Below are 24,143 nucleotides of genomic sequence, written 5' to 3'. Positions count from 1 at the left end.
ATTCATCACGGCGCAAGAGCTGAGCCTGAGCAGTATAAAGACACCCGCAATTCATCTATCTTTTCATCAGCAACCCACAACAACTCACTTCAGAATCATCCACCTTTCACCAAACTTCAGCATCTTCTCTCCATCATGTCTCCTCTCGTCCAAAAGGGAAACACCATCCACGTTCATCCCGAGTTCCTCAATGATGGCAAGAGCAACAGAATCACTGTCAGCTGGAGCCAGAACTGGCTAGGACGCAGTGAAAAGTACAAGGTCTGCAAGTATACAGTCAAGTCTGGTGGTACGTACAATCTCTTCCTCGTTTGATGCACTCAGGCTAATCGACCGGAAACAGGTGACGCCAATGGCCTCCTCTACGTTCAAGCCAACAAGGTCGCCGAATTCAAATCGAAGAAGACAGGCGGAGAAGACTTTACTCTGACAGTCGACGAGTCATTCCAGTACGGGCAGGACAAGGATCAAACCAAGCGCTTCCTTGTGTTTCACGACACGGACCACCGGCCTTACCAGGTCAGTGAGCTGCCATGGATGTGCAAGAGGACGAAGATGACTAATTTACTATAGCACCGTTTTGTTGAGAACACTATCACAGAGCTGGGGGATGATGCCGCTCAGTACGTCAAGGAAAACATCGGTATGGATTTCCAAGCAATAGGTGACGTTGCCAAGAATTACGTGGGGGACTACTTGCACAACTTTTAAGTATCTAAGATTCCAAGCCATAAGGATATTCTGGACGCTACATACCCTTCGATAGTGTGCAGATATCCGCATCGTAATTTGAATGAAAATCCCTCGAGACACATATTTGACGAACTTCATGCTGCGACTCGTGATGCTGTGAATGGGAAGCCCATGCTTCTTCTAAGCTACTTGTAGCATACACTAATCTCCATAATCAACGCCAAAAGCCTACTGCACAGCGTGCCACTCTACATATATCGTATGCCTAACGTTAGCCCTAATTCGTTCTAACGTCTTGCTAGTCAATTTATCGGTATCTTTTTCCGCGCCACCTCGAGCAGCTTTGTGATCCTCCACAGTTTCCAATATTATCCAACTAACAGTCCCGATTGATGTGCTCTGCCACAGAGCCCAGACCACACAACAGTGTCGATTCGCAAGCATCTTCTTGTCGATAGACTCGCATTGACGTACCAACGTCGTTCAAAGCGGACACCAATTCAAGAAGAAACAATTTGATACTTTCCCTGTAATTCTGGAGGGCTCATACCTTCATGTCAAGCAACAGGTCGAAGGTCGAAATACCAAGAGACGTGCCAGTCGTAAGGATACTATTGTGCGAGGGAGACACTGCGGAGGCCTCCTCTAGTTCATGTAGGAACCAACGCGATATTCCTGTACTTTTGAGAGTCTTCAAACTATCCGGAAAGGAATCCGCGGGGTGAACAAGATGCGCCAGTGGATTGTAGATGTTGCCACTAGCTGGTCGTATGTACTTGAAGCCGAGGACGAGTTCTTTCAAGTGTTTGAAACCTGTGACGCTACCAAATGGGTGATGTCTCGGATACCATTGTCGAGATTCTTCTCCGGTCCATTCGAAAGTCTTAAGTGATGGAAGAAAGTGCTGCAATAGTTCGCTTAATCGGCAGAAGTCGTACGTGTGGTCTTCCCGTAAGTAGACATTTCCCATCTTCAGGTGCTGTATACCATGCATTTCCGGTAGTGCTAACATGTGATGAAGCTGATCCGGCTGCAAAGTAATGTGCCGAAGTTCCAGACTACGCAAAGTTCCTACCGCTTCATATCCGTTGCGCGGCCATTGGAAGTCATGGCCGGCGCCTTCGCCGCTGACCTTCAAGGTCTCCATAGGTGTTATTGTTGGGATGGAAGCTTTCCTTCCAAGCACTACGTCTAGATTCCTCAACTTGTGTAGAGGGTAGACTCGTGAGGATGCGCTTTTGGTGCGTTCTTCCCAGCGTGCGCGGCAGACAGCTTCCGTAATCTCAGATTGCACACTCATCAGCCGAAGCTTTTCGAGATTGGTTGCAAGACAGAGTATGGGGTCAAGCGAACCATCTATAGACCTGGTGGCGTCGAGAACACTGAAGTACCACTTCACCTCAAACTGAAGGTTGCGGAATGAATTTACGAGTTTTTCAATCACCTCTTTCATGATTGGCGACTTCCTGAAGAGTTTTTCGTGCATTATCTCGATCGAATGGCGGCGCGCTTCAATGTCTGAAGCCTTGTTACTGAGATTCGTGGCGTCTCTTGCTCTTCCCTCGTCAGCGGTAACCAAGGCGAAGCTCCGGATGTGCTGAGCGAGCTCTCTGCGGTTAATTAGAGTCAACAGAAGACGTGCTACAGAGAGTGTGTTTGGACTGTGTACTTGAATATCCCTGTAAAGATGTGGCTCCGCTATCTTGCGATAGTACTTGTTCGTAAGAGTTAGGCTGTGAAGGCCAGGTTGCGGGAGGTATTGTATAATTCTCTCGTCAATTCCAGTGAAATATTCCAGGAGCGACATGGTTGAATGGTGATTTTGGTTGAGGGGCAGTTGTGCAAAGACATCGAGAGAAGCTTTGATTGGGTTGCACCTCTCGAGTGTGCGTTGTCTTTGCGTGGGAGGTATGGAAAAATCTATGTCGTTGTACTGTGCAAGAGAGATGGAACAGGGGATAACTTGACACGCCAGAATTTATGTGTGTGCATCCTTGCAGGCACCAGCAGTAGCACATGACCGCGGTGAAGTTTGGTTGAGATGTTGAGACGTCATCGGGACCGGAGTCTAGGAACCAGTCGAAGCGCAACTTTGCGATCGACATGTAACAATCCCTGTGGATTAATCGGGCGCGCCTCCTTGCGTACTTGGGCGGTCTGCACCGTGTTTGCGTCGCTAAGTAACAGAATGAGCAAATGTAGGAAGACCTGTGCCTCTGATACAGCAGGTGTGTCCCTTCCAGTTTCGCTCCTTCCACTAGCAACGTGCAGGTCATCTCGCAAACTACCTTTGACCAACTCTCCAAAGATTCCCAGCTCATCCTCATACACCGCCGGCGCGCAGTCGCGACATATCGCTCGTTTTCGGGACTCTTGTCAATACTACACCCATACAACCAGGAGCTCTCCGGTGAGAAATACCATCGATACAAGAATTCGTTCCCTCTCACTTGCTCGCCCACCATAGATCGTCTCTCAACCGAGATTGACGAGAACATTATCCAGCACCTAGTCGGAAAGGAGGCTTCCGCTCTTTCGATGACATCAAAGTACTATCGCCCGCTCGCAGAACGACGGCTGCACCAAGCGCTCACTTTCTCGGTCAAGCAATACACTAGCCTGATGTTGTTGTTCGACACACTTGTTGATCGTCAAGATCTTGCAAGGCACATCCGTTCGTTTGTCTTGACCAAGACGGGGGTTCCAGACACCACCCCGGGTTCTGACGACACGTTCTTTCTCCGTCTGTGGAACAAGTTTGACGCATTCAAGCATATCATGAACGAGGTTGTTCCACCGTCGTCAGGAAAACTAGCGAGTCGATGGCTTGGGCGGATGTTAGTAGGGGCGCCTGTGATCGACGGACAGCTCGCGGTTATTCTCTCCCTTGCTAAGAACATGGAGCACCTGACATTGGTCTTCACTCGCTTGGATAGCCTCCCAATTTCCCAGGCGATTGTCGGTATTTGCTCGATTAAGGGCCGTATTACTGGTCGTGTAAGCAATGGGCAGGTTGTAAATACCTGGGAGCTCAGCAAAGATACTGTTTAGTCTGCAGACGACAACACATCCTTACATCCTCCTGAAGCAGATGTGGATGAGATGTAGTAGGTAGAAGGTCGCGCGAGATGAACCAGGCGTTCAGTCACCTCTGTTTAAGCATTTCCCGCTTGTTTGTCAGAAACTGTATGCAGCCAGAGGACGGATAGTGATGAGGATGGGTGAGGAGTATATATGAGACGGAGACGATGGATGTTGGACATGCTGGTACTTCTTGTATTCAATAACGAAGCGCGGACATTGGAACGGGGACCTCGACTGCAGCAAACTGCCATAGACCTGAGACATTTTCCATACTCTTGCAGAATGTGAGATCGAGCATATAACGTCAGGAGTTGTTAACAAGACTGGTTCTAGAGATGAAAGTAGCCAAATGATTACGTCACGGCGCGGCGATGTCCGCGCCTCGGCCATAGCGGGGTTAACTTTCTAGAGCTGAGCTGCGGACTGCCTAACACGCGTCAACGTCACCAAGTTCACAACATTGTACTATCATCGTGAACGCCATGGAAGAATACAAGGCAAAATACGCCATTCAAGAGGCCTGCCGAGAAGGTCAAAGTGCGCATCATGCCCTCATCTACGAAATCAGGCCTAACGATCCCCAGCATCCCGAGTCGATTCTCTCCTCGCCGCGAACCCCAAGCTTGCAAACCTCCGCGACCCAGACGAACGACTCCCAATACACTGGGCTGTGTCCTACAATCACCTCGCTATCGTTCAAACACTCGTGCAAAGCAAGTCGTTCGATCCCGATGTCACAGATGGCTCAGGCTGGACGCCACTCATGATGGCATGTTCTCGAAAAGACGCAGAGCAAATAGTAGACCTGCTACTCTCCAAAGACGCCGACGTAAACGCGAAGAATAACAACGGTCAGACCGCCCTACACTTTTGCGCATCGAAAGTCAACCTCGATATCGCGCGTACACTACTCGCACAGAAACCACCAGCATCAGCGCGGATAAAGGACAAGAGAGGCCAGCTGCCACTGCATCGGGCAGCGGCGGTGGGGAGCGTGCCGATGATGAAGGCGCTTTTGGATGCGAAAAGTCCACTAAACGCGACGGACATGGACGGCATGACGGCGCTGCACCATGCGATGAGCGAGGGGCACGGCGATGCGGCGTTACTGCTGCTGACCATGGGCGCAGAGCACGACAAGAAGGACACAGATGGCCATGTGCCGCTGGATCTCGCGCCAGATGCGAAGACTAGGAGCTTCATACTGCAGGCAGCGGAGAGGGAAGGCATCGAACTGCAGTAGGCAGGATGTATCTCACGACATGTAATGTTGCATTTACGGAGTCAACACGATACCCAGGGTCACGGCGCATTGAGGCTGTCATATGAAACGATTCACTATTGAGCCACTATCTGCAAACTGCTCTGATTCTTTCGACCATCTGCAGAGCTGCCTGTTGGGGTGGTACTAGCTCGTGATCACCACTTCCGACCTCGACATGCCTTCCTCTCGCAGCCCCTCACACCCCGCGTGTTCTGCATTTCGGACCTATTGCGCAATCGCATCCATCACCTGCATTAGCCCCCACGCTGCCATCGGCATGTCATCAGCGGGGCCTGACCTAGCGCCTGTCTGCAGCCATGAGTCTACATTCCATGCCTCGAGTCCCAGCGTCTGCACATGCACGGATGCGAACAGGCAATCGCATCCGACTTCGACTCGACTGTGAAGCACGCGACAAACTCTTATCAGACCTCGCAATCGCAACCACACGTGGTGACGTTACTTTGCTTCTGACGCGTGCTCATCATGAGGATGATTCGCCATCATGGTGCTAATCGTCACCCATCATGGTCTTCACGGTTTGAATATATAGCTGTCGCGGGGACAATATACCGAGGCTGAACACGCGCCGTTTACTCCCTCAAATACGTATACAGAAAGTATAGTCTGGACTGTAGCTACCGCAGAAGTATAAGTCGCGACCGCATCGATCGACTCCAGGTTTCCTACCTTCTTCCCTCAGCACATAACACCACACAATCACTATCTTATTCAGCACGTCATAAACTTCATAGCTTAGCATGACTACCTTCTCCGATCCATCGACGTACCTGAACTTCCTCATATCCCCACGGATCCCTCCAGAGCTGGTCCTGAAGACGATCCAGCACCTGCCTTTCAACGATGGCTCGCTCATTACCACTATTCGGAGCGCACACCCTCGGCTTCGCGCCATCTTCAAGAACTACGAAAGATCCATTACAGGTAGTTTCATGAGGAAAGAGCTTCGGCATGCAGAGACCGATTTCAAGTGTGAAGATGGTCGGCTCAATGTCGACTGGCTGGCCGATTGTGTGCACAATTACGATATTGTCGATGACGTTATGGACGCCCTCTGCTCTGAACACAACTTCAATGCCGTCTTACAACATAACATCCCCCTTGCAAATACCGGGCTACTGCTATTATATCGTCTAGTATCAATTGGTCAGTCCGCTTTACCCAAACCCCCACAGTCTTCTCTTAACTAACACCCCACCAGAAGACCACACAGACCGCCTAGCCTACATAAAATCCCTCCCCCACGACCCTCTAGCAGCCATCTACCTCGTCCTCCACCACTCCACTCTCTCCGCCCGCTACCACGGTTCAGGCTGGATAAACCAACGCACCTACGGCCGTTTCATGGACGCAAATCAAGTCGAACTCCGCTGCGAGCTCGAATTCTGCTTCGCAGAAGCAACGCTGTGTCTCGGTCCCGAATTCATCTCAGACACACTGCTGCACCACGATAGCTCGAATGCAGAGACAACTTTACTGAACTTTTACCATGATCATGGGACGCATGATTGGGATTGGCCCTGTTGGGGGACGGCGAAGGGTGAGTTTGAACCGCCTAGGACGCAGGGGCCGCAGAGAGAGAAGGGGAGTGGGAGGAGTTTGTTTACGACGATGTTGGAGAGGATGGCGGAGTGTATGGGGTGTGAGTTGGATGATGTTAGGCCGAGGGTTGAACGGCAGCTTGAGAGTGCGGAGCATGAGTTGGCGTATTTGAGTTTAGCGGGGAAGGCAAGGTTACTAGAGGGACGGGATGTGGAGGGCGTCGATGGTCGGTAGGAGAGGTGTTTCGGTCGTCTTTTGAATCTGACTGGACTTGAACGGCATGTACAATGGCATTCCTAGCAGACTTGTAGATTTTGGGTACTCCTCATGATGCAATACAACACATATAACGAATTTTCCACCACCCTAGACCAACTCATTATAAACATCCGTCCTCCTCTTCAACGGGCTGTCATTCCTCATATTCCTCACAAACTCAAGATCAATCTCCGCCACTGCAATCTCACCCTCATCCTTCCAACTCCCCCCCTCCCCCTCATCACCCCCCAACTCCGCAACAATCTTCCCCCACGGATCCACAATCATGCTGTGACCCCAACTCCGCCTCTTACCCTCCTCATCATGCACACCCACCTGCGCCGCAGCGATAATGTAACTCTGCGTCTCAATCGCACGGGCACGGATCAAAATCTCCCAATGTCCTGCTTTGCCCGTGGGCGTCGTGAAGGCAGCGGGGTATAACAGAACTTCTGCACCGCGGGCCCGTAGTGCTAAACCCGGTTCGGGGAAGCGCAGGTCGAAGCAGATTTGCATGCCTAGTTTGCCGACGGGGGAGTCGAAGGGATCGCCTAGGTGGACGCCGCGTTCTACGCCTGCGGACTCTTGCATTTGCGGGCCGTCTTTTACGTCCATGTCGAAGAGGTGGAGTTTTTGGTAGCGGTATTTTATTTCTCCTGACGCGGTGATCCAGATCAATGTATTCTTAACTTTTTTGCCATCGTCTGTAGGCTCGTGGATGCCGACGGAGATGGGGAGGGAGTATTCTTTGGCGGATTTGCAGAGGCCTTGGACGAATTCGGAATCTTGGACGGATTTGCAGAGTTTGAGACCGCCCGAGGTGGTTAGGTAGTCTGCTGCTTCTGGGAGGAAGAGGGCGGCTGCGCCTGCTTCGTGGGCTTTGCGGCAGAGGGATTGGGCTTGCTTGAGGTTGTCGGCCATGGAGGCCTGGGAGCGCATTTGTCCGACTGCCTGGGCATTGTTAGTATGAGTGATTGATGGTCAGATTTGTAGAAACAGCCCATATCGACTCGTGAGTTCTCTCTTGAGCGGTGTGAAGATGTGGCAAGACTTGGAGAGACGCATGGTTGGTTCAGATGAGATGAAAGGCTGAGCAAGAAGAGCCGGAAGACATGAATAATACTCCCGTTAAGAGAATGGACAGAGAAGTATTGCGCTTGAACGTTGAAAGTGCTGACAGGCAACGACGGTGTGATAGATATTCGGAAACAGTACAGATGATGGGGAAACAAGAAACAACTGAAAACAACTTACTGCGAGAGGCATCTTGAAGGTATTGATGAGAGATGGTGTGTGTGTTGGAATATACTGGACAGATGAAGGTACTTCTGTACTATATGAATATAGCAAACAGACCTAAAGAAATAATACTGCTGTCGTCAGAGACGGCAGGCGCGATGCCACTAGAGGCTAGTTCAATTGGAGCAGTCATCGTAAGATGCATGTTGCATCTGGAAATGCATGCCAAAAAAGCATATGGCATGTAGGCAGCATCGAAAAGTGAAGATGTCCATACACCGATCTACATGCGGAAGGCATGGCCGGGACCCAACGTCCCCTGCATTAACTCTTGGTGGTGGGAATTGCGTCAGGGCGGAGGGCGGAGTTGCGGAACATTTCAGCGGCCAATCGGCGTGAGGCTGGCATGCTGCAACCGCGCCCGTCATCGTGAGGGCTTGCGCGGCAGGAGCCTTGGAAGCCAGAGGACACGAATACGATTGGGGCCGGAATCCAATGATACGAGCCTCGTCTAGCTGCGACGACTAATTTCGCCTCTCTGCCCTCGACGACATTCACCCTATGCTCATCGCTGCGACAGGTCTAGCCTGCGACTCCCCGCGAACCCTACCTGATCGCGTACCACGTCCAACAGACCAACCTGGCCTTCCGCGCAATTGAGCTATGAACAGACACAAGCGCCGAACGAGTGCACGCTGAACGCTAGCGAAGCGTCCTTGACGACGAACAGAGCCAGGACACGTAAAGCTGTAAAGGCAAGATGAGTGGGAAGAACTGGTGGAACAGCGCCATCTCGGGCCTCGAGTCGCGACTCGACGGGATACTGGCCGAAGATGGCACCACCACCACCACCAAGCCAGCGGCGACAGATGCTGGTGCCAAATCAGAGGCTGCTGAGAAAGTAGCGACAGACAAGAAGCTTGCAGTCGAACCAGGTGGGTGGCCCTGGAAACACATGCTATTACCAGCTTTCACAAGGCTAACGACACAGGCATCTCGCGCACATCGTCACGAAGCCGACCTAACTCTCGATTACAAGACCGCCTAGCTAAGGCTGTGAATAAGGGGTCCGAAGCAAGAACCTCGTCGGATCTCGGATCGCGACCCGCGAGTCCAGCCATACATGCAGTCACCGCATCGCCCAGGGCAAGCATAGACTCGAAAGCGCCTGAGCCAGCGACAGAGACGGTAGCTGTGAAAGAAGAGACTACGACAGTGAAGGACGATGAGGCGCCCAAGCCGGATGAAAGCAAGGTCGAGGAACCTCCACAACCCGACGCAGATGCACCTGCGCCTATCGTCTCTCCTCCAGCGACTTCACCACCGCCTACACCTCTAGTAGCCGAGCAACCGACCTCGACGCCCGTTCCCACCATGTCCATGCCATCGATACCCTCCATCGTCACCCCGAAAACCTCCTCTCCCCGCCAGTCCTTCGACAGCGACCCGTCGCGACCCTCGATCGATGCCCTTGCCCCAATACTGTCTACCGAGACCAAAGACCCCGAAGAAGTGCAGGCTGAGCTGTCATTGCTGCAGAAGACATACGAAGAGTCGCTACGGGACAATCGCGAAGAGCTCAACTCGCATCTCGAGCGGATTGATGCTCTACAGTCGAAGCTCACATACCTTTCCGAGCAACTTGCTGCCTCTGCAAAGGCCGCCAAGTCCGACTCGGAAGCGACCCCAGCGGACAAGAAGCTGGCGGACAAGGATGCACAGATAGCTGCGCTCATGGAAGAGGGGCAGAAACTCTCAAAGACGGAGATGAAGCATCTGACCACTATCAAGAAGATGCGCACCAAGGCCTTGGAACAGGACAAGGAGATTGCGACTCTCAAACAGCGGCTAACAAAGGCGGAAAAGAGCATCACTGAGCAGTCGGAAAGGGCACGGCGCGCAGAGGCGGCGGACAAGTCTGCGCAAGAAAAACTGAAGATTGTGGGCAGAATCGAAAAGGACATTGAGACTATCAGAGCAGAGCGCGAGGAGGCTGGGCTCACTATATCTGAGCTGCGGAAACAGCTCAACGATGCGCTTTCACGAGCAGAAGATGCTGAGAAGAGAGCCCAATCTGGAGCGCTGGAAGCAGAGAAGAGGGCTACAGCGTCACTCAAAGAAGATATCGAGAACGTCCGGATAGAAAAGAAGCTTGCCGAAGATCGTGCGAAGAGGGAGCTCCAAGCCGCCAGAGATGAGGCGAAGAGCCAGCAGGAGAAAGCAAAGGTCGCCGAGCTGGAGTTGCGCGGCGAGATTGCTGTAAGTCCTGACGACCTCTTCGAGAAATACATACACTGACAGTATTCCAGAACCTGGAATCCAAGCTCGAATTGCTCCGCAGTCGCACCGAAGAGGCATCTTCATCTGCGACTGGCGACTCGCAAGCCAAGCTTCTGCGACAGATTGAGACGCTGCAGACCCAGTACTCGCTGGCTTCTGAGAACTGGCAAGGTATCGAGAACACTCTAACGTCTCGTGTGGCAGCTCTTGAAAAAGACCGTGATGAGACAGCAAAGCGCGAGTCTGATGTCCGACGGAAAGCAAGAGAAGTCAACTCGAAAGCACGCCGACTGGAAGACGAGCTGGAGAGCATCAACGAACGAGCCCGCACATTCGAGCACGATCTGACAGAGCAGCGCGCTGCAGCGCAGAAGCTACAAACTAGGCTCACACAAGCAGAGACTGCAGCACAAGATGCACGAGCCGACTTTGAGCGGGAGAAGAAGCTATGGGAGGTCGAGCTTCAACAACGACTAGAAGACGAGAAGAACAAGTGGAGGGTGGAGATACAGACGCCATCTTTACTAGGCGATTCTCATCATCTACGGACAGACTCACCTTCAATAGCACAACGCCGGCATTCGCCCGACCCACTGGGCATATACAGCCGGCGACCCAACCCGCGCTCCATCTCCAGCGGCATGGACATGGCCATGATGTCCCCCATGGACCGCATGTTCGACGAAGCCTCGCGCCGCCCCTCGAGCTCACGCCACAACAAATCTAGCAACGCGACCAAAGTGCGAACCCCGGAACTCGGCACACCCCAACGACAAGACTCCATTCCATCCAGCATGTCGAACCTCAATGGCGGCCTGGAAACACCGTCTATCTACACCATCGACCACGACAACGACCCCTTTGAAAACACTTCCTCCCCCCACCGCACCATAAACGACATGATCAGCGTCTCCACCGCCGGCGCAGGCCCCTCCGTCCAACTCGTCGAGCGCATGAGCGCCGCAGTGCGTCGTCTAGAATCCGAAAAAGCAACCCACAAAGAGGAACTTGCTCGTCTTACCGCGCAACGCGACGAAGCCCGCGAGGAAGTCGTCAAGCTCATGCGTGAAGTCGATGAGACGAGGAAACAGGGGGAGAAGGTGGGGGATCTGGAGAGGAGGTTGGGTGAGATGGAGAACAGGGAGATGACGGCCTTGGAGATGCTGGGTGAGAAGACGGAGAGGGTCGAGGAGTTGGAGGGCGATGTGAGGGATTTGAAGAAGATTTATAGGGAGTTGGTTGATACGCTGAAGTGACGGGGGTAGCATGGCAGTGGAGGCGGGAATTGAAATGGTTGAATGCTTGATCGAATCCTGGACCCTGTTCTGTTTTCTGTTGCTACACTCACGGGTATCTGTTCAGTGTGAGCAAGCAAACTTCCTGCGACTGCTCGAGGTCCCTGACTTTACCGAGACCAAAATGTGACTAGTCCGTCGAAATCCTCTTCAGTCAAGCTACCATTATCTACGGATGACCCGCCGCATATTGTCGATCTCGAGTGAACAGCCTGTCTGAAGAGCTTTTTCGCTTGATGCTGATCCCCATGCTGGTAGAGGACTTTCGCCTTTAGGAAGGTCGTCCGAGCTATTTCCGCTTCGTAGGAGCGTGGAGCTATCTGCCACACTGCCAATGCATTATCCACAAAGAGTCTTGGTATCACATCGTCAATGCGGAACCAGCACAGTATGCTCACTAGGAGTACTCACGTTGCGTTCTTAGTATCGCCGTGACGCAAGCAATGTTTTGCTACACGATGCGATACATCTGCGTAGCGGTGATGAGTCTTGCCGATCGTCTTGAGGTATTGCTCCAAGGTGCGTCGGTGATACGTCTCGCTTTCTTCCATGAGTTGCCGGGCGAGTACCGGGTCTTCGCCGGCTACAGCTTCGCTCTGCGACCACTTCACATTGCCCATACCATGCAAAAGCCTTCCGCAGCTAGTTTAGTTGGCGTCAGAAAGACTCAAGCAGCGCCAAGTGGGGGCTGAGCAATCTTGACTTACCGGAACGATTCTGTGTCGTCAATCATGCCGGTCAACTTCACTCTCCCTTCCAACCCTCGCAGCAAGGCCCGGATCGCACCCTCAAAGTCACTCTTCAGCCAGAATGCGCAGGCTAAATTGGCAAGTGGCAGGGTCGTCATCCCCAAATTGAAGTCAGGTAGATTCTCATAAGCACTCAGGGCGTGCTCAAGCATCTTTATTGCTCCATCGTAATCCTGTGTGGCAATGAGGCTGACACCCCTCTGGTTGTAGGCGATTCCCAGTCGGATGGAGGGTATGTTCGTACTTTCGTACGTCGTGATTGCGAGTTCGAGGCCTGCCTTTGCATGTTTGACGCAAAGCAAAAGGTCATTCGTCTCGTTGCCGGCCGAGTTGAGGGCGTAGTGTATGTCCAAGGTCAGGCCTGTGACGTCGTCTCCTTGAAGCATTCCACATAGCTCGAGCGCGAAGAGCAGGATCGGCTTCGCTAATTCTGCTTCGCTGCGCTCAGTATTAAACCTACAGTGTCAGAAGTTTAAGCAAAAGTGCTAGCTGCTTTCACTTACCAGCCTACCTCCGAAAGCAACTGTGCCATCTCGAGGTTTACTTGGATGAGACCTCGCTTGACTGTATGCTGGACATAGTGCATGATAGAAATGATATGTGGATGGATGGCGATGCACTCTGGCCACCGTTTTGTGGTTGCTCGTTTGTCGAGAGGCACTTTGGGAAATGCCGCGTTCAATAACACAATGAGGTTGCTGAGTATCTGACTCTGTCTTTCGTCGGGAATTTTGGCTCGCACGACATCCTGGAGTAATCGATGTATCCGAAGGTCGCCTTCCTGCTCATTGTGGTGCACCAACGATGCACGCAAGAGCCCGCCTCTTGCTTTGAGCCATTCGCCCTTCTTCTGCGGCAGGTCCTGCATAAGCGCCAAAGAGCCACTAAAATTGATGAAGATCCTTTCCTGGATGCAATCTGGATCCAAGAATGCCAGATACTCGAGGATTGTTCGAGCATCTTGCGGTAGCTTCTCCACCGCCCATATCGTTGCGAGATCTCCGCGGGCGGTTGATCGAGGAAGGTCAACAGCCATTCCATGTAACTCTGGAAGCTCCAACTCGTCGCTATACCAGACCAGGAAGTCTTTGTACCCTACAATATGGCTTCTGATGATGCCCGCCATATGAACAAGACCAAGTGGAATGCCTCCAAGACGTTCTGCAATCTGCTGTGCACCTTGCAAGTCGCCAGGCGCTAGCTTGAGAATGAAGCTAGTGGCTTCTTCTGTAGTGAATGGTTGAAGATCATAACCGACTGGGCTTATCAAGTTCGTGGCGAGAGCGCTCTTGGATAACGGATTACGGCTTGTGATCAGAACTGACCCACTTCCAAACAATGGTTTCAACTCATCCAAGACTGTTGGATCGTCTGCATTATCCAAGATCAGTAGCCAAGTAGCTTCCGCTTGAGAGACACTGTCGCTCGAGGCGTCAAGAAGCTTGCGAGGACTGGCAAGCCATCCGCGAGCAATACTTCGGTTAGCGAAATGATTACTTGGCTCATTCTTATCGGCGAGATCCAACGCCAACGCGATCTGACTGAGGTCCTCCTCCAGCTTCGATTTTTCATCTGATCGGATCCAGAATATGGCATCAAACTGAGAACGACGTGAAAAGGCGTATTCAATGGCGGCCTCCGTTTTGCCTAGACCTCCTATGCCGCACAGTGCAAAGACTTTGAGCTCCTTGTTGTCCGACGAAGAAGTGTGAAGCACATCGGGTAAACACACTTCGTCGATCTTGGCGAGAACGTCCTGACGCTCATGGAAAGTGTCGTTGCGCAGATGACTTCCCACAGAGAAGCACGGCAGCCGGGCCTCTTTTCGCTGGATGGCAAGATCTCCTACGAGCGGTAACAACTCCCAATCCACTGTAGAGGAGCCTTGCTCCGCTTCTGCTGATTGCTGTCCAAGCCCGTGAGACAGAGCTGAGTTCTGTCAGCTTCATATTTGAGAGCAGAACTTTCAAGGTTGTCTTACCTTTCGTCGCTGCCTCGTCTGGGGGACCCGAATCGGGCGACCCTGGTAAATCGACTGTCTCTGCTGGTGAACTGGGTGACGAACGACCTTCAAGCAGATGTAATTAGCGTTATATCCACTGTGATACACTCAACTTACTGTATGTGAGTCGCGCTTCAGCATTAGCCTGAGCGTTCTCCAAGATTCGTAGGAACAATTCCAGAAGCTCTTCAGACGCATCTTCATTCTTACCCACCAATCGTACTAGTTCTTGATGTCCGAGTGAAAGCCCTATTCTTTTCTCGTTCATGGCATTTGTTCTAGTGAGGCTTTCACCGAGTAGCTATATCGGTCTCTATCAGCTCACTATTTTAGCTTTGGAGAATGTACGTACAACTGAAGATTTCCTCCTCTTGAACATCGATGAGGGTTTACCATGTTTTGTGGGCACAAGTTCGAAGACAGAAATGATATCCACACGGAGATTGACGTCTTCAAATAGTGTAGCGTTCAATCTGAGACCGGATGTGTCCTCCAAGGAGCTGAGAAGTCTCCGCGGGATGTTTGGCATGCATGATCTGAGGATTTGCTTACTTCTTTCGGATAATACTGCAGGGTCTTGGGACTTGTGCGGTGTTCCCAAAAACAAAATCCCACTCAGCATATCAAGGAAATGGCGATGTTTCTGATGTTGCTGGTTCGCGACTACAAGCGCCTATATTCTTCGGGATCAATATGAGTCTTGTTTCTTAGAGATTTGATGGACACGTAACTTGTTTCACGATCAATCCACCCAGGCTGTGTGCAACAAACACTATTGGTCGACAACGATGCTATCCGACTGTTAGGTGCTGTGTGGTTGATAGGGACTGGAGACTTTCCTCGGCCGCTGTCCGCACGTCTTGCATGCACGTGAGAAGCTTCTCTCCACAATCGAGCAGACCCCGCCATGAGAAATTGTCGTCCAACCGAAGTAAGTGTGTGAAAACCAGTATTCTTGCAGATGTTTTGGGATTCTCGGGACAGTTCGTCCACGGTGGATTGATAACAGCCCACGAGGCTGGGTCGTGATCACCGAAGCCTGGCACTAAGATAAGACTGACGAGAAAGGGATGTTGTTAGTATCATTACTATTCCGGACGCATGCTTCTACTTACTCGACGGCGCCATGGCCCGACAGTACTTGGAACGACATCGCCGTACGTTGGAAAGTGGAGCTGCGGGTCAGGATGCGGTTGCGTCACGGCGAGGCCCCTGGGCATGTAGCTATGCCGAACGCGTTACGACACGACGCCACCTTGGCCAGCTACGCTCCCGCACGCATGGAGCATTCTCGGTGGTAGACCCCGCGCTACGAATCTAATGCGAATTAATTACATATGCGACATGAGAAGAACCATTGGCTAGTGCTGAGAGAACGTATTTTGGTACGTATAAGACGGCGCGTAGCCCGTACGTTCTCCCGGGTCCGTTCATCAAGACTTCGCTATTCTATTTGTTTGACGAAGTTCCTCTATAGTCTTTGCGATGTTACAAGCGACTGCTTTTTTCTTGAAGCGAGACCCGCTATGGACACAGGAGAAGCCTTACACTCTTCGTTATCAGCCTGCGGCTGACCTCCACCTCCCAAGAACTAACGCCATTCGTGAAACGCACGTCATCGACATACATGATATCCGCTGTGAGGAAAAACCGCCCGAGATGGATAAGCAAGGCTTCGCGGTGCTCCGACTGCAATCTCAACTTGGATATACGGATTACTTCAACGAGGTACAAGTGAGGCAGATATACTATCCAGAGTTGCAGTCCGCACTGAAAGATATGTTTGGCGCGACATGGGTACACGTTCTGGAGCATACCCTTCGGCAACGTCATCCTGAGTTCCCAATTTCCACTGGGTCAGACTACGATTCATACCAGCCTACTCTCATGGCTCACATTGGTTTGTGGATCTCATTTACTCACTTTCATTGCTAAGATTGCCAAGACTCGACTCATGACTATACCATGGAGGAGGTACTCAAGGCAAAGGGACCCGACGCGGCGCTGGAGAAAGGAAGATATATGCTCGTGAAGTATGCCTTTCAACGACATGGCTTGTGAACCTCTCCTGATGCGAGACAGTTCCTGGAAGCCCCTTAAGGGACCGCTGTACGATTGGCCTCTCGCTTTATGCGACGCGAGTACGGCAAACGCGACTGAAGACTTCGTGCGTGGAGACATCGTGTACACGACGCATGTAACGGAGAACTACCGGGTACACCATTCGGAGCAGCAAAGGTGGTTTTACCTTTCTCGTCAGACGCCGTCGGAGCTTCTGATTTTTAAGCAGTCCGACTCGAAGGATGGTGCATGCGCAAGTACGTGCGGATACGACAGCTCACCTTTCGAGTACTGACGCTAGCAACAGGTGTACCTCACACGTCATTTGAAAATCCAGCAACGCCAGTAACGGAGGCTCCGAGAGAAAGCATTGAGACACGCAACATAATATTCATTAAAGATAATTGAACAGCGGGTCTTTGAATTCTCTATGAGCACTAGACGATCGCGACCCCTCCGAAGCTATGCAAATTGCTTCGACTCGCATCATTGGTGGCAGGCCGAGGGGTGGGAGCTGCTTGTGAATAAGAACGAACTGTTGAAATAATGTCAGCCACATTCTTCTGCCAAAGATACCACATACCGAGTCACTTTGTTGAATCGTCCTTTGTTGGGGTAGGATGGATATTGCCAGCATTGCCATCCATTACAACAACTTGTCCTTTCGCGAACCCGTGCATCGTGCCCAAATCAACCTTTGCCGGGGGCCAGGAAGCCTTCCAAGGTTGCTCTTTTGGACTGTTGACACAAGGCATATCTTTCCACTGTCAGTTTTGAAGCGACTAACATTAAAGCACGACGCACTGTTGAATTATACTTTGATCGGAAACCAATGTTTGTTGAAGGATGTTCGGGACACAGTAGAGATGAATCGCAGATCTTGGAAGTAGGGCAGCCCTCCTCTTGTTCAGTGAGGGGGCTGTCACTACCCGCAATTCTGCCAAAACGAACGCGTGTGACATCTACCCCGCTCTGAGGCGCTGAGATTGGGCCAATGGTATATGTTGTAGCAGTAGCTTGTCACAGCCTGATGTAATCAATATCGTAGTGCATGTAATTGCAGTCCCAATGACCAATTATGCCTTTCAGTGTGGCCCCAGACACCATCGCTGATACCTCCCCGCACACCAAATTTGTCCTACTTGTGTGTGCTGCAACTGCACAATCGACGTCGTCAAATCATTACCGCTGCTCATGGGAACGCCCCCCCTAACATGACGGGCACACCACCGCTAGGCTATTCGCGCGACAAAGTGTTATGCAAGACGTTCTGTCGCTGGAAACAGGCCGTCAGCGCACCAAGACCGCTCAGAACCGCAGTCAAAACAAACACTCGCTGTATAGCCTGCAAGTAGGCGGTTTTGACGGGAGGAATGAGCGTGGGATCAAGACGTGATATCTCATCGAAACTCATGCGGATGCGTTCCACTAGTCCGTCAACGTTGTGATAGTGCTCCAGATTGCGACGAAGTAGGTCCCGTAAAGCATTCTGGAAGATGGCTGACGACACCGTCAGGCCGAGTGAAGAGCCAACTGACCGGAACGCAAACGAGGCAGATGTGATAGCCGCTTGTTGGGCACTATTTGCAGAGCTTATCAAGGCAAGCAATGTGGTGACCAGCATGATCCCAAAGCCCAGGCCGTACGTGCCAAGTGCTACCATGATATAGCCTTGGGGCGTTTGCCATCCGAGGAAGAGCAACATGACAGATGCGGCGACGAGCAACAGATGTCCTAGTATGTTGAGCTGTACATATTTTCCGGTGTAACGCACGGTGATTCCAGTCGTAAGAGCGCCCACAGCGGTTCCAGCGCTATGCGGTATGAAGCGGAGGCCCGTTGACATTGGAGATAGGCCAATTAGCTGAAGGTAGATGGGTATGTAGTACATTATGCCAAAAGATGCCATGTAGGTGAGCAGGTAGGTGGCGCAAGCTGAGGCTATGGTCCGATCTGTCATCAAGCGGAGCGGAATGACGGGTTCAGTAGCGATGCGTAGCTCGTACCACACGAAGACCCCCAGAAGGATGGTACTAGCTACCAGTGTCGTGATCACCAACGTATGAGACCAGGGCAGGATGTTTCCACCGGTATTCACTGCGAGTAGGAGCAGTACCAGGCCGAAAGTGAGTGTCGTAGACCCAACGAAATCAACTCTACGCCATGCGTGCGTTTCAGTGCTCTTGACGGGCACCTGGACGAATATGCTGACGAGGATGGTACCCAAGACGAGGAAGGGTATCTGGACCAGGAAAGCGCTTTTCCAGCCGATGATGTGATCCAGCCACCCTCCTAGCAAGCCGCCCAGACCTGCTCCTGCGCCCATAGCAATGTTGTTGATGCCTTGCACGACGCCCCGTTTTCGAAGAGGCACCAGATCTGACCCGACAAACGTTGATATTGCGACCATTGCTCCTCCACCAGCTCCTGCCACTGCACGTCCGAGTATGAAGACCCACTCATGCTGAGCTATGCCGCATAGCAACGTGCCGATGCCGAACAGTATATTGCATACGAGCAGCCCAGCGCGTCGACCAAAAATATCTGTCAGACGGCCACTGATCGGCTGTGTTGCCGCAGTCGCAACGAGAAAAGAGGTTCCGAGCCACGAGAGGGTTTTGAGTGAAGAGAAGGAGTCGGAGATCGGGGCAGAAAGTGTTGCGACGATGGTGGAATCTGGGATTAAAGTCAGCTAGTGCCCGCCGCTAAACGTCTTGAGGCTAACAAACGTACCCAACGCAGTAAGGACGACACCGATCTAGGCGCGTTAGTAGGACTCTCTATGAAGCCGCCTGCACGAGTGTAGAACTTGTAACACTTACCCAGATGCTCCCCAAAACTAAGGCTAACTGTCTGTTAGTAGGTTCTACGATTGCAGTGTCCGTGACCGGTGGAAGCAGTGGTTGCGACTCGGCCTGTTGATCTCCCTCGGACATGATGCGCGATCTGGGTGTAAGAGACGAGGGAGGGGAATGCCTGAGCGCAGCTGTTAGGCACGTGGCTTGGGGCTGAAAAATCGCGACGTCACAGAACCATAAGTGGTTAGCAAGCACTGCGTCCAAAATCTCAACAAATCTGCTTGCACAACACGGCAAATGGAGTAATAAAGAAGATATTTCAGACGCACGACGCAGACTCCCAGCTTCTTATCCATAGAGCCTCTTTCGGCATTCCAGCCTTGCAGGCTTCTAGGGGCTGCTGCCTAGGTACTATCGAACATCGACGATCCAGTGGAAACGCGCATAGGTCTGTTGGAGGCTTTCAAGAAATCCCTCATAAGACCAACGAGTGCTAAGTCAGTACCTACGGCAGCATAAGTCAACCTTACTTTCACCAGTCGTCTCCAAAAGAAGAAGACTCACCAGGATTTCCTACTACCGATATTGCAATCGGGAGCTTCTCCTCGCGCCCACTCACTCGAGATGCATACGGGAATTCTGCAACTAAACAAGTTTATTAGTCCAGCGTCTCATACAACAGACATATGACTTACTTGGAACGACGATCTCGGGAGCCTCGATAGTGGGTGAGATATACAGCGCATCGAAGGCGTTCTGCTTACTGGGCGGCTCTGTCTTCCGATCTCTGTAGTTTGTTGCAACTTCAGAGACTGGCAGTATCATCAAGGTTTCATATCTGTCTGCTTGGAACACCTCAGAGAGTAGCCAGTCCCTGTACGTGTTGAGGCGGGTCACCGCATCTTCGTTCTCTTCTCTCGTTACTGATTTGGCGACATCCCTAGCGCGAACTTAGATCATGTCAATTTTCAAGACGGCGGTGCGTACCATCTCCATTGTGTGTATGCATTTGCGTAAGGTTCCTTCTGGAACTCGCGCCTATACGTTTCACGGAATTTGTCGAAGCTATGATAGAAGTCATACAAGAAAGTTCTGGTGGAGACCTAGGGCACGTCAGCATCGATTGCAAAGATTTAATGAAGCCAGACCTCGCTCAAATAGCAATCTAATGAACCTTCATCCACGGTTTTTGGGTGCGAAATTTCCCATGCCAGTGATAAGTCGATCTCCGTGACTGATGCTTGCAAATAGTCGCTGATATCCTTGACGAAGCTCTTCACGTGCTGCATCTGTACTTCGTTCTCGACTGGGAAGAAGTCTACTGGAAACAAAAGTCTCTTCGGCAACTAATCATGATCAGAGACAGCCGACAGCATGATTGCAAACTGCCCGGATTGAACTCACATTAGCCTTGGGTTTTGCAAGGTCGCAATTGTCGAGCCACACTTGAAGTATGGTATCCAGCTTGTTAATATCGCGAGCGAAGATGCATTGCGTGTCGAAGCGACTGACGATCAGTAAACTCAATGCAGTAATCACGCAATGGCATGAACTTACTCGAAAGTAGGGACCATTCCTTCGAGTGGCAGGCGCCCTTTAGAGAGGCGCAGTGCGAACAAGCCGTTCACAAATGCTGGGCGGCGCCCGCTTCCCGTAGCTACTATGCTTTAGGGTCGAGTTTTCCACCGAGACTTTGACTCACTATCAGATCCAAGGGTGAAGTCCAACCACCCGTAAGAAGCAAGGCCCGCTGCACTCCCGCTGCTACTGCCAGCCGGTGATTGATAGCCGTCTCCGCGGGGGTTGAATGGTGCTTGGTAGTCTATGGCCTCAGTCGGCTCTTCACGTCCAATGAAGGAACTCAACTTCAGCATCCCGACCAGGGTACAACCTTCGCTCAACAATCTCGTGATGCATGGAGCGGTCACTTCCGCTCGTTCAGAGACTGCATAGTACGGCCGGCTGCAGAGTGAAGTTTTCAAGCCAGCGACGGAGTACATGTCTTTTACTGCGAATCTCATACCGCTCAGTCGCAAGTTCGATCCATGCTCCGTCAGATTGAGAGCACTCGCTCTTGACGGTATGGCAACGCTAAGCGTCTGGTATTGATCGCTACACAGCCGCAAATTCTCGTATCTGCTTGGTACGAAGTTAGTACATCATCCTTCAGAATGCGGAGCAGAGTTCACTTTTCTTCTCGGCCTGGATGAATTGCGGCCATGAAAGCACCATTTGTATCATCGTATAGTCTAGCCAACTTCCAGAGGTCGTTACCATGCAGCAAGTAAGGACCAGTTTCAATGTCACAGCCACTCTGCAAGGTCGCAAGCGTGAGAGTCTGTAGCCCTCGAGCGTTCAGCGCGGCTGCAACCCCGACGTCCAGTTCCGGACTCGCGCGGCCATGAGATGCGACCACAACATGTTGCAGAAAGCTTAAGCTGGTCACGTCATCTTCGGCCTGGACTTCTTCCAATTGCTGTATGATCTGAGAGAAGTCCGGAGGCTGTGTTGCTGGGATCTTCAAGAGAAAGCAGGGCTGTAATTGCGCATCCTGTGGAGGCGGTGCATTCTCGAGAGTCAGTCTCCAATGGCTGTGGGACCAAATGGCGTACGATGTCGCGTCGAATGTCAGATTGGGAGTGACGGGATGAAGCTTTTGCGTTTCAGCTGTGTGTAGGAGAGCCTCCCAAACTTGGAAGTTCATGCTGCTAGCGCGCGCTTTCGATGCCGATGCGCCCATTGTGGATTTTGCATGTGGGGAGGTAAGAAATAGGTTGAAGTTGGTAAGAGAGGGCATGTTGGGGGTAGGCGGGCTGTGTAATGACCCGATTGCCCCAGCCACGACTCTCGCTTCACCCAACAACAGGCTGGTACCGTCATCAGTCGTGCAACGGGATCTATGAATGAGTCCCTGCCTCGTCTTCTGTACAGTAATGGGCATCGAACTGCTACTATGGCGACTACACCGCTGCCATCCCCATCTCTTCCCGCAATCGCCGATTTGGACGACGCCACTACGGCCGAACAGAAGTACGCGAGTAAAGCTGTCGCACGATCGAAGGCAGGCGGCAGCCTCTACTCTGGAACGCACTACCAATACATTGCAGAGCTACTGTTCTCACAGTACCAGCGCTATGCGAACGAAGAACACAAGCGTAGCCAACCTGACACAGGGTCCCAAAGCTACGTTCACGCGCTAGTTCTATCTCGTAACAGCGACATCAATCGAGAAGCTTTCACCTCTGTCCAACACTTCAGACAGTGGTGCCAGGACTATGCATCTGGTCAAGGCTCGTCCAGAGTAATATTTCTACATGGACATGCGTCACGACAATGGCTTAATGCAATAGGGAGCGCCCTCAAGATTGAGTACGAATTCTGGTATCGCCATCTCATCTTTCGATCATGCATCAGCCGACCAAATTATGGCTCTTCGCCCAATCTACCTTCAAGCACTGGTCCTTTGCTCCGACTACATGTTTACACTGTGGGGTACAAGCGCAGGAAAGGACAAACAGGACAGCAACAGCTCGACAAGAGGCGAGCTACGAGTCGTTCGTTAATGCAAACATATAAAGAAATGTTAGCAAAGTCAGAGGAGAAATGGACAATGGGCGATTCCATGGTCAGAGAGTTCGATGTGTTGGATGACGATCACTGGTGTTTGGAACAGCAAGTGTCAGTATCCCTGAGCAAGTCCAAGGGCGAGTGGAGTCGTGAGTACCAGACAATCCTTCTGAGAGTCTTACGTGTACTAATTTGTACGCAGTGCTGCTCTGGCTCGACAACGGTCGGGACCTAGGCACAAGCCCGGGCGGCCCATGGTCATCAGTGCATTTTGCTCCTGACGAACTTTTCCCTGCGATCCAATTCGAACAACACGACCGCTCAAATGGCACATGCTCAAGCAAGCCCGCTCGATCGAATACCACAGGAGCACCAGAATCGACGTTCTTCCAGTCCGTCTCATGCTTACCAGCTGAGTATACCAAGCGGCTTAATACCAAACTTGCGAGAACAGACGCGTTTTACGCTGTCAGTCCTCTCATGAGGTTCGCCGCAACCACGCAGAAACAAGTACTCAACATTGTTGAAAGTATTATTTTGAAGGAGATGGATCCTGCAGTATTCTTGGATCAAGAGACCCCCTCGATGGCCAACCTTCTTCATCTCGAGCGTCTGCTGGGTCGCCATATTGACGCTTTGAAAGAGACGAGAGGTATCATTGCATGTCGTGGTGGACATGCCTGGCCAACCGCAAGCGAGAAACCCCAGATTAAGGAGGCCAAGAAATCAAGAGAGCAGTTAGAAGGAGATTTCGACTATCTGCTTGAGAGGGCGAAACTGTTGAAGGACCAATGTACGCATGGCCTCAGCATCATCATGACCAATACCAGCATTCGAGAAAACCAGCGAGCAATGATGCAGCAGCAGGGCGTGATTCGGCTGACGCGTTTGGCTTTTATCTTCATTCCTGCGACATATGTTGCAGGTTTGTTCGGGATGAACGTTCGGGAGCTCGATGGTAATACCGTTAGTATATGGGTGTACTTTGTTGCCACCGTTCCTCTACTTCTGGTGTCTTATTTCTTTCTGACCGTCGATGTGTTTGACTTGGCTCGAAAAGGTTGGGGAGCTTTGAGCCGATTTGCTAGACTAGGTATACGGTCGGGCAGACATGGGCAAGCCAGCCAAACTCAGTCGGCCAGCGCGAAGACAAGCAGCTCAACAATCGTTTAAATGAGCATTACAAACTCGAACGAAGCTGACTCTGTTGTCGTCCGGAAGCGTCGTTGTAGATGGTAACTGCAATGTGAGCAACTACGCATCACACTATTCACTCCACGCGCCAACACA

At 51.7% G+C, this 24,143-nt stretch overlaps 9 protein-coding genes across 9 annotated transcripts; 4 read left to right on the top strand and 5 right to left on the bottom strand.

Moving 5' to 3' along the window:
* On the top strand, nucleotides 1-1,208 carry BKA58DRAFT_392993 (uncharacterized protein). The gene is made up of 3 exons (XM_046171050.1): nucleotides 1-289; nucleotides 344-519; nucleotides 574-1,208. Exons 1-3 carry the CDS (start codon nucleotides 136-138, stop codon nucleotides 709-711), a joined length of 468 nt encoding a protein of 155 aa, XP_046021604.1. The 5' UTR covers nucleotides 1-135; the 3' UTR covers nucleotides 712-1,208.
* Nucleotides 817-2,500, bottom strand: BKA58DRAFT_449053 (uncharacterized protein; the record flags this gene model as incomplete). The annotated part of the gene is made up of 1 exon (XM_046174296.1): nucleotides 817-2,500. The coding sequence occupies one exon, from the start codon at nucleotides 2,498-2,500 to the stop codon at nucleotides 1,238-1,240; it is 1,263 nt and encodes a 420-aa protein (XP_046021603.1). The 3' UTR covers nucleotides 817-1,237.
* Nucleotides 2,501-5,625: 3,125 nt separating this feature from the next.
* BKA58DRAFT_48142 (uncharacterized protein) lies at nucleotides 5,626-6,904 on the top strand. The gene is made up of 2 exons (XM_046175345.1): nucleotides 5,626-6,208; nucleotides 6,264-6,904. The coding sequence occupies exons 1-2, from the start codon at nucleotides 5,803-5,805 to the stop codon at nucleotides 6,836-6,838; spliced, it is 981 nt and encodes a 326-aa protein (XP_046021602.1). The 5' UTR covers nucleotides 5,626-5,802; the 3' UTR covers nucleotides 6,839-6,904.
* BKA58DRAFT_368681 (carbon-nitrogen hydrolase) lies at nucleotides 6,878-8,434 on the bottom strand. Its single transcript, XM_046168947.1, has 2 exons — nucleotides 8,117-8,434; nucleotides 6,878-7,813 (listed from the first exon to the last, which is right to left on the bottom strand). The coding sequence occupies exons 1-2, from the start codon at nucleotides 8,126-8,128 to the stop codon at nucleotides 6,971-6,973; spliced, it is 855 nt and encodes a 284-aa protein (XP_046021601.1). The 5' UTR covers nucleotides 8,129-8,434; the 3' UTR covers nucleotides 6,878-6,970.
* Nucleotides 8,435-11,786: 3,352 nt separating this feature from the next.
* BKA58DRAFT_323078 (uncharacterized protein) lies at nucleotides 11,787-15,488 on the bottom strand (the record flags this gene model as incomplete). The annotated part of the gene is given in 9 exon segments (XM_046167896.1): nucleotides 11,787-12,030; nucleotides 12,088-12,318; nucleotides 12,384-12,881; nucleotides 12,929-14,331; nucleotides 14,351-14,448; nucleotides 14,545-14,728; nucleotides 14,780-15,100; nucleotides 15,159-15,218; nucleotides 15,285-15,488. Coding segments are annotated over 9 exon segments (3,243 nt in total), but the record flags the coding sequence as incomplete, so codon positions are not given.
* A 202-nt stretch (nucleotides 15,489-15,690) lies between these two features.
* BKA58DRAFT_368675 (uncharacterized protein) lies at nucleotides 15,691-16,896 on the top strand (the record flags this gene model as incomplete). The annotated part of the gene is made up of 5 exons (XM_046168946.1): nucleotides 15,691-15,837; nucleotides 15,894-16,327; nucleotides 16,373-16,460; nucleotides 16,510-16,745; nucleotides 16,796-16,896. The coding sequence occupies exons 2-5, from the start codon at nucleotides 15,913-15,915 to the stop codon at nucleotides 16,894-16,896; spliced, it is 840 nt and encodes a 279-aa protein (XP_046021599.1). The 5' UTR covers nucleotides 15,691-15,837; nucleotides 15,894-15,912.
* A 655-nt stretch (nucleotides 16,897-17,551) lies between these two features.
* BKA58DRAFT_48095 (major facilitator superfamily domain-containing protein) lies at nucleotides 17,552-19,557 on the bottom strand. The gene is made up of 3 exons (XM_046175344.1): nucleotides 19,311-19,557; nucleotides 19,222-19,246; nucleotides 17,552-19,164 (listed from the first exon to the last, which is right to left on the bottom strand). Exons 1-3 carry the CDS (start codon nucleotides 19,422-19,424, stop codon nucleotides 17,726-17,728), a joined length of 1,578 nt encoding a protein of 525 aa, XP_046021598.1. The 5' UTR covers nucleotides 19,425-19,557; the 3' UTR covers nucleotides 17,552-17,725.
* On the bottom strand, nucleotides 19,558-22,079 carry BKA58DRAFT_48047 (amidase signature domain-containing protein). Its single transcript, XM_046175343.1, has 9 exons — nucleotides 21,476-22,079; nucleotides 20,989-21,425; nucleotides 20,844-20,943; nucleotides 20,691-20,793; nucleotides 20,435-20,632; nucleotides 20,274-20,389; nucleotides 19,982-20,226; nucleotides 19,851-19,931; nucleotides 19,558-19,791 (listed from the first exon to the last, which is right to left on the bottom strand). The coding sequence occupies exons 1-9, from the start codon at nucleotides 22,024-22,026 to the stop codon at nucleotides 19,691-19,693; spliced, it is 1,932 nt and encodes a 643-aa protein (XP_046021597.1). The 5' UTR covers nucleotides 22,027-22,079; the 3' UTR covers nucleotides 19,558-19,690.
* A 160-nt stretch (nucleotides 22,080-22,239) lies between these two features.
* On the top strand, nucleotides 22,240-24,026 carry BKA58DRAFT_405600 (uncharacterized protein; the record flags this gene model as incomplete). The annotated part of the gene is made up of 2 exons (XM_046171909.1): nucleotides 22,240-23,002; nucleotides 23,056-24,026. The coding sequence occupies 2 exons, from the start codon at nucleotides 22,240-22,242 to the stop codon at nucleotides 24,024-24,026; spliced, it is 1,734 nt and encodes a 577-aa protein (XP_046021596.1).
* Between the last annotated feature and the right edge of the window lie 117 nt (nucleotides 24,027-24,143).

This window comes from Alternaria rosae (genome assembly GCF_020736505.1).
Source record: "Alternaria rosae strain MPI-PUGE-AT-0040 chromosome Unknown BKA58scaffold_10, whole genome shotgun sequence".
NCBI classification, from domain to species: Eukaryota; Fungi; Ascomycota; class Dothideomycetes; order Pleosporales; family Pleosporaceae; genus Alternaria; species Alternaria rosae.
The sequence above is the reverse complement of the archived record's forward strand: the minus strand, read 5'-3'. Positions and strand labels throughout refer to the sequence as shown.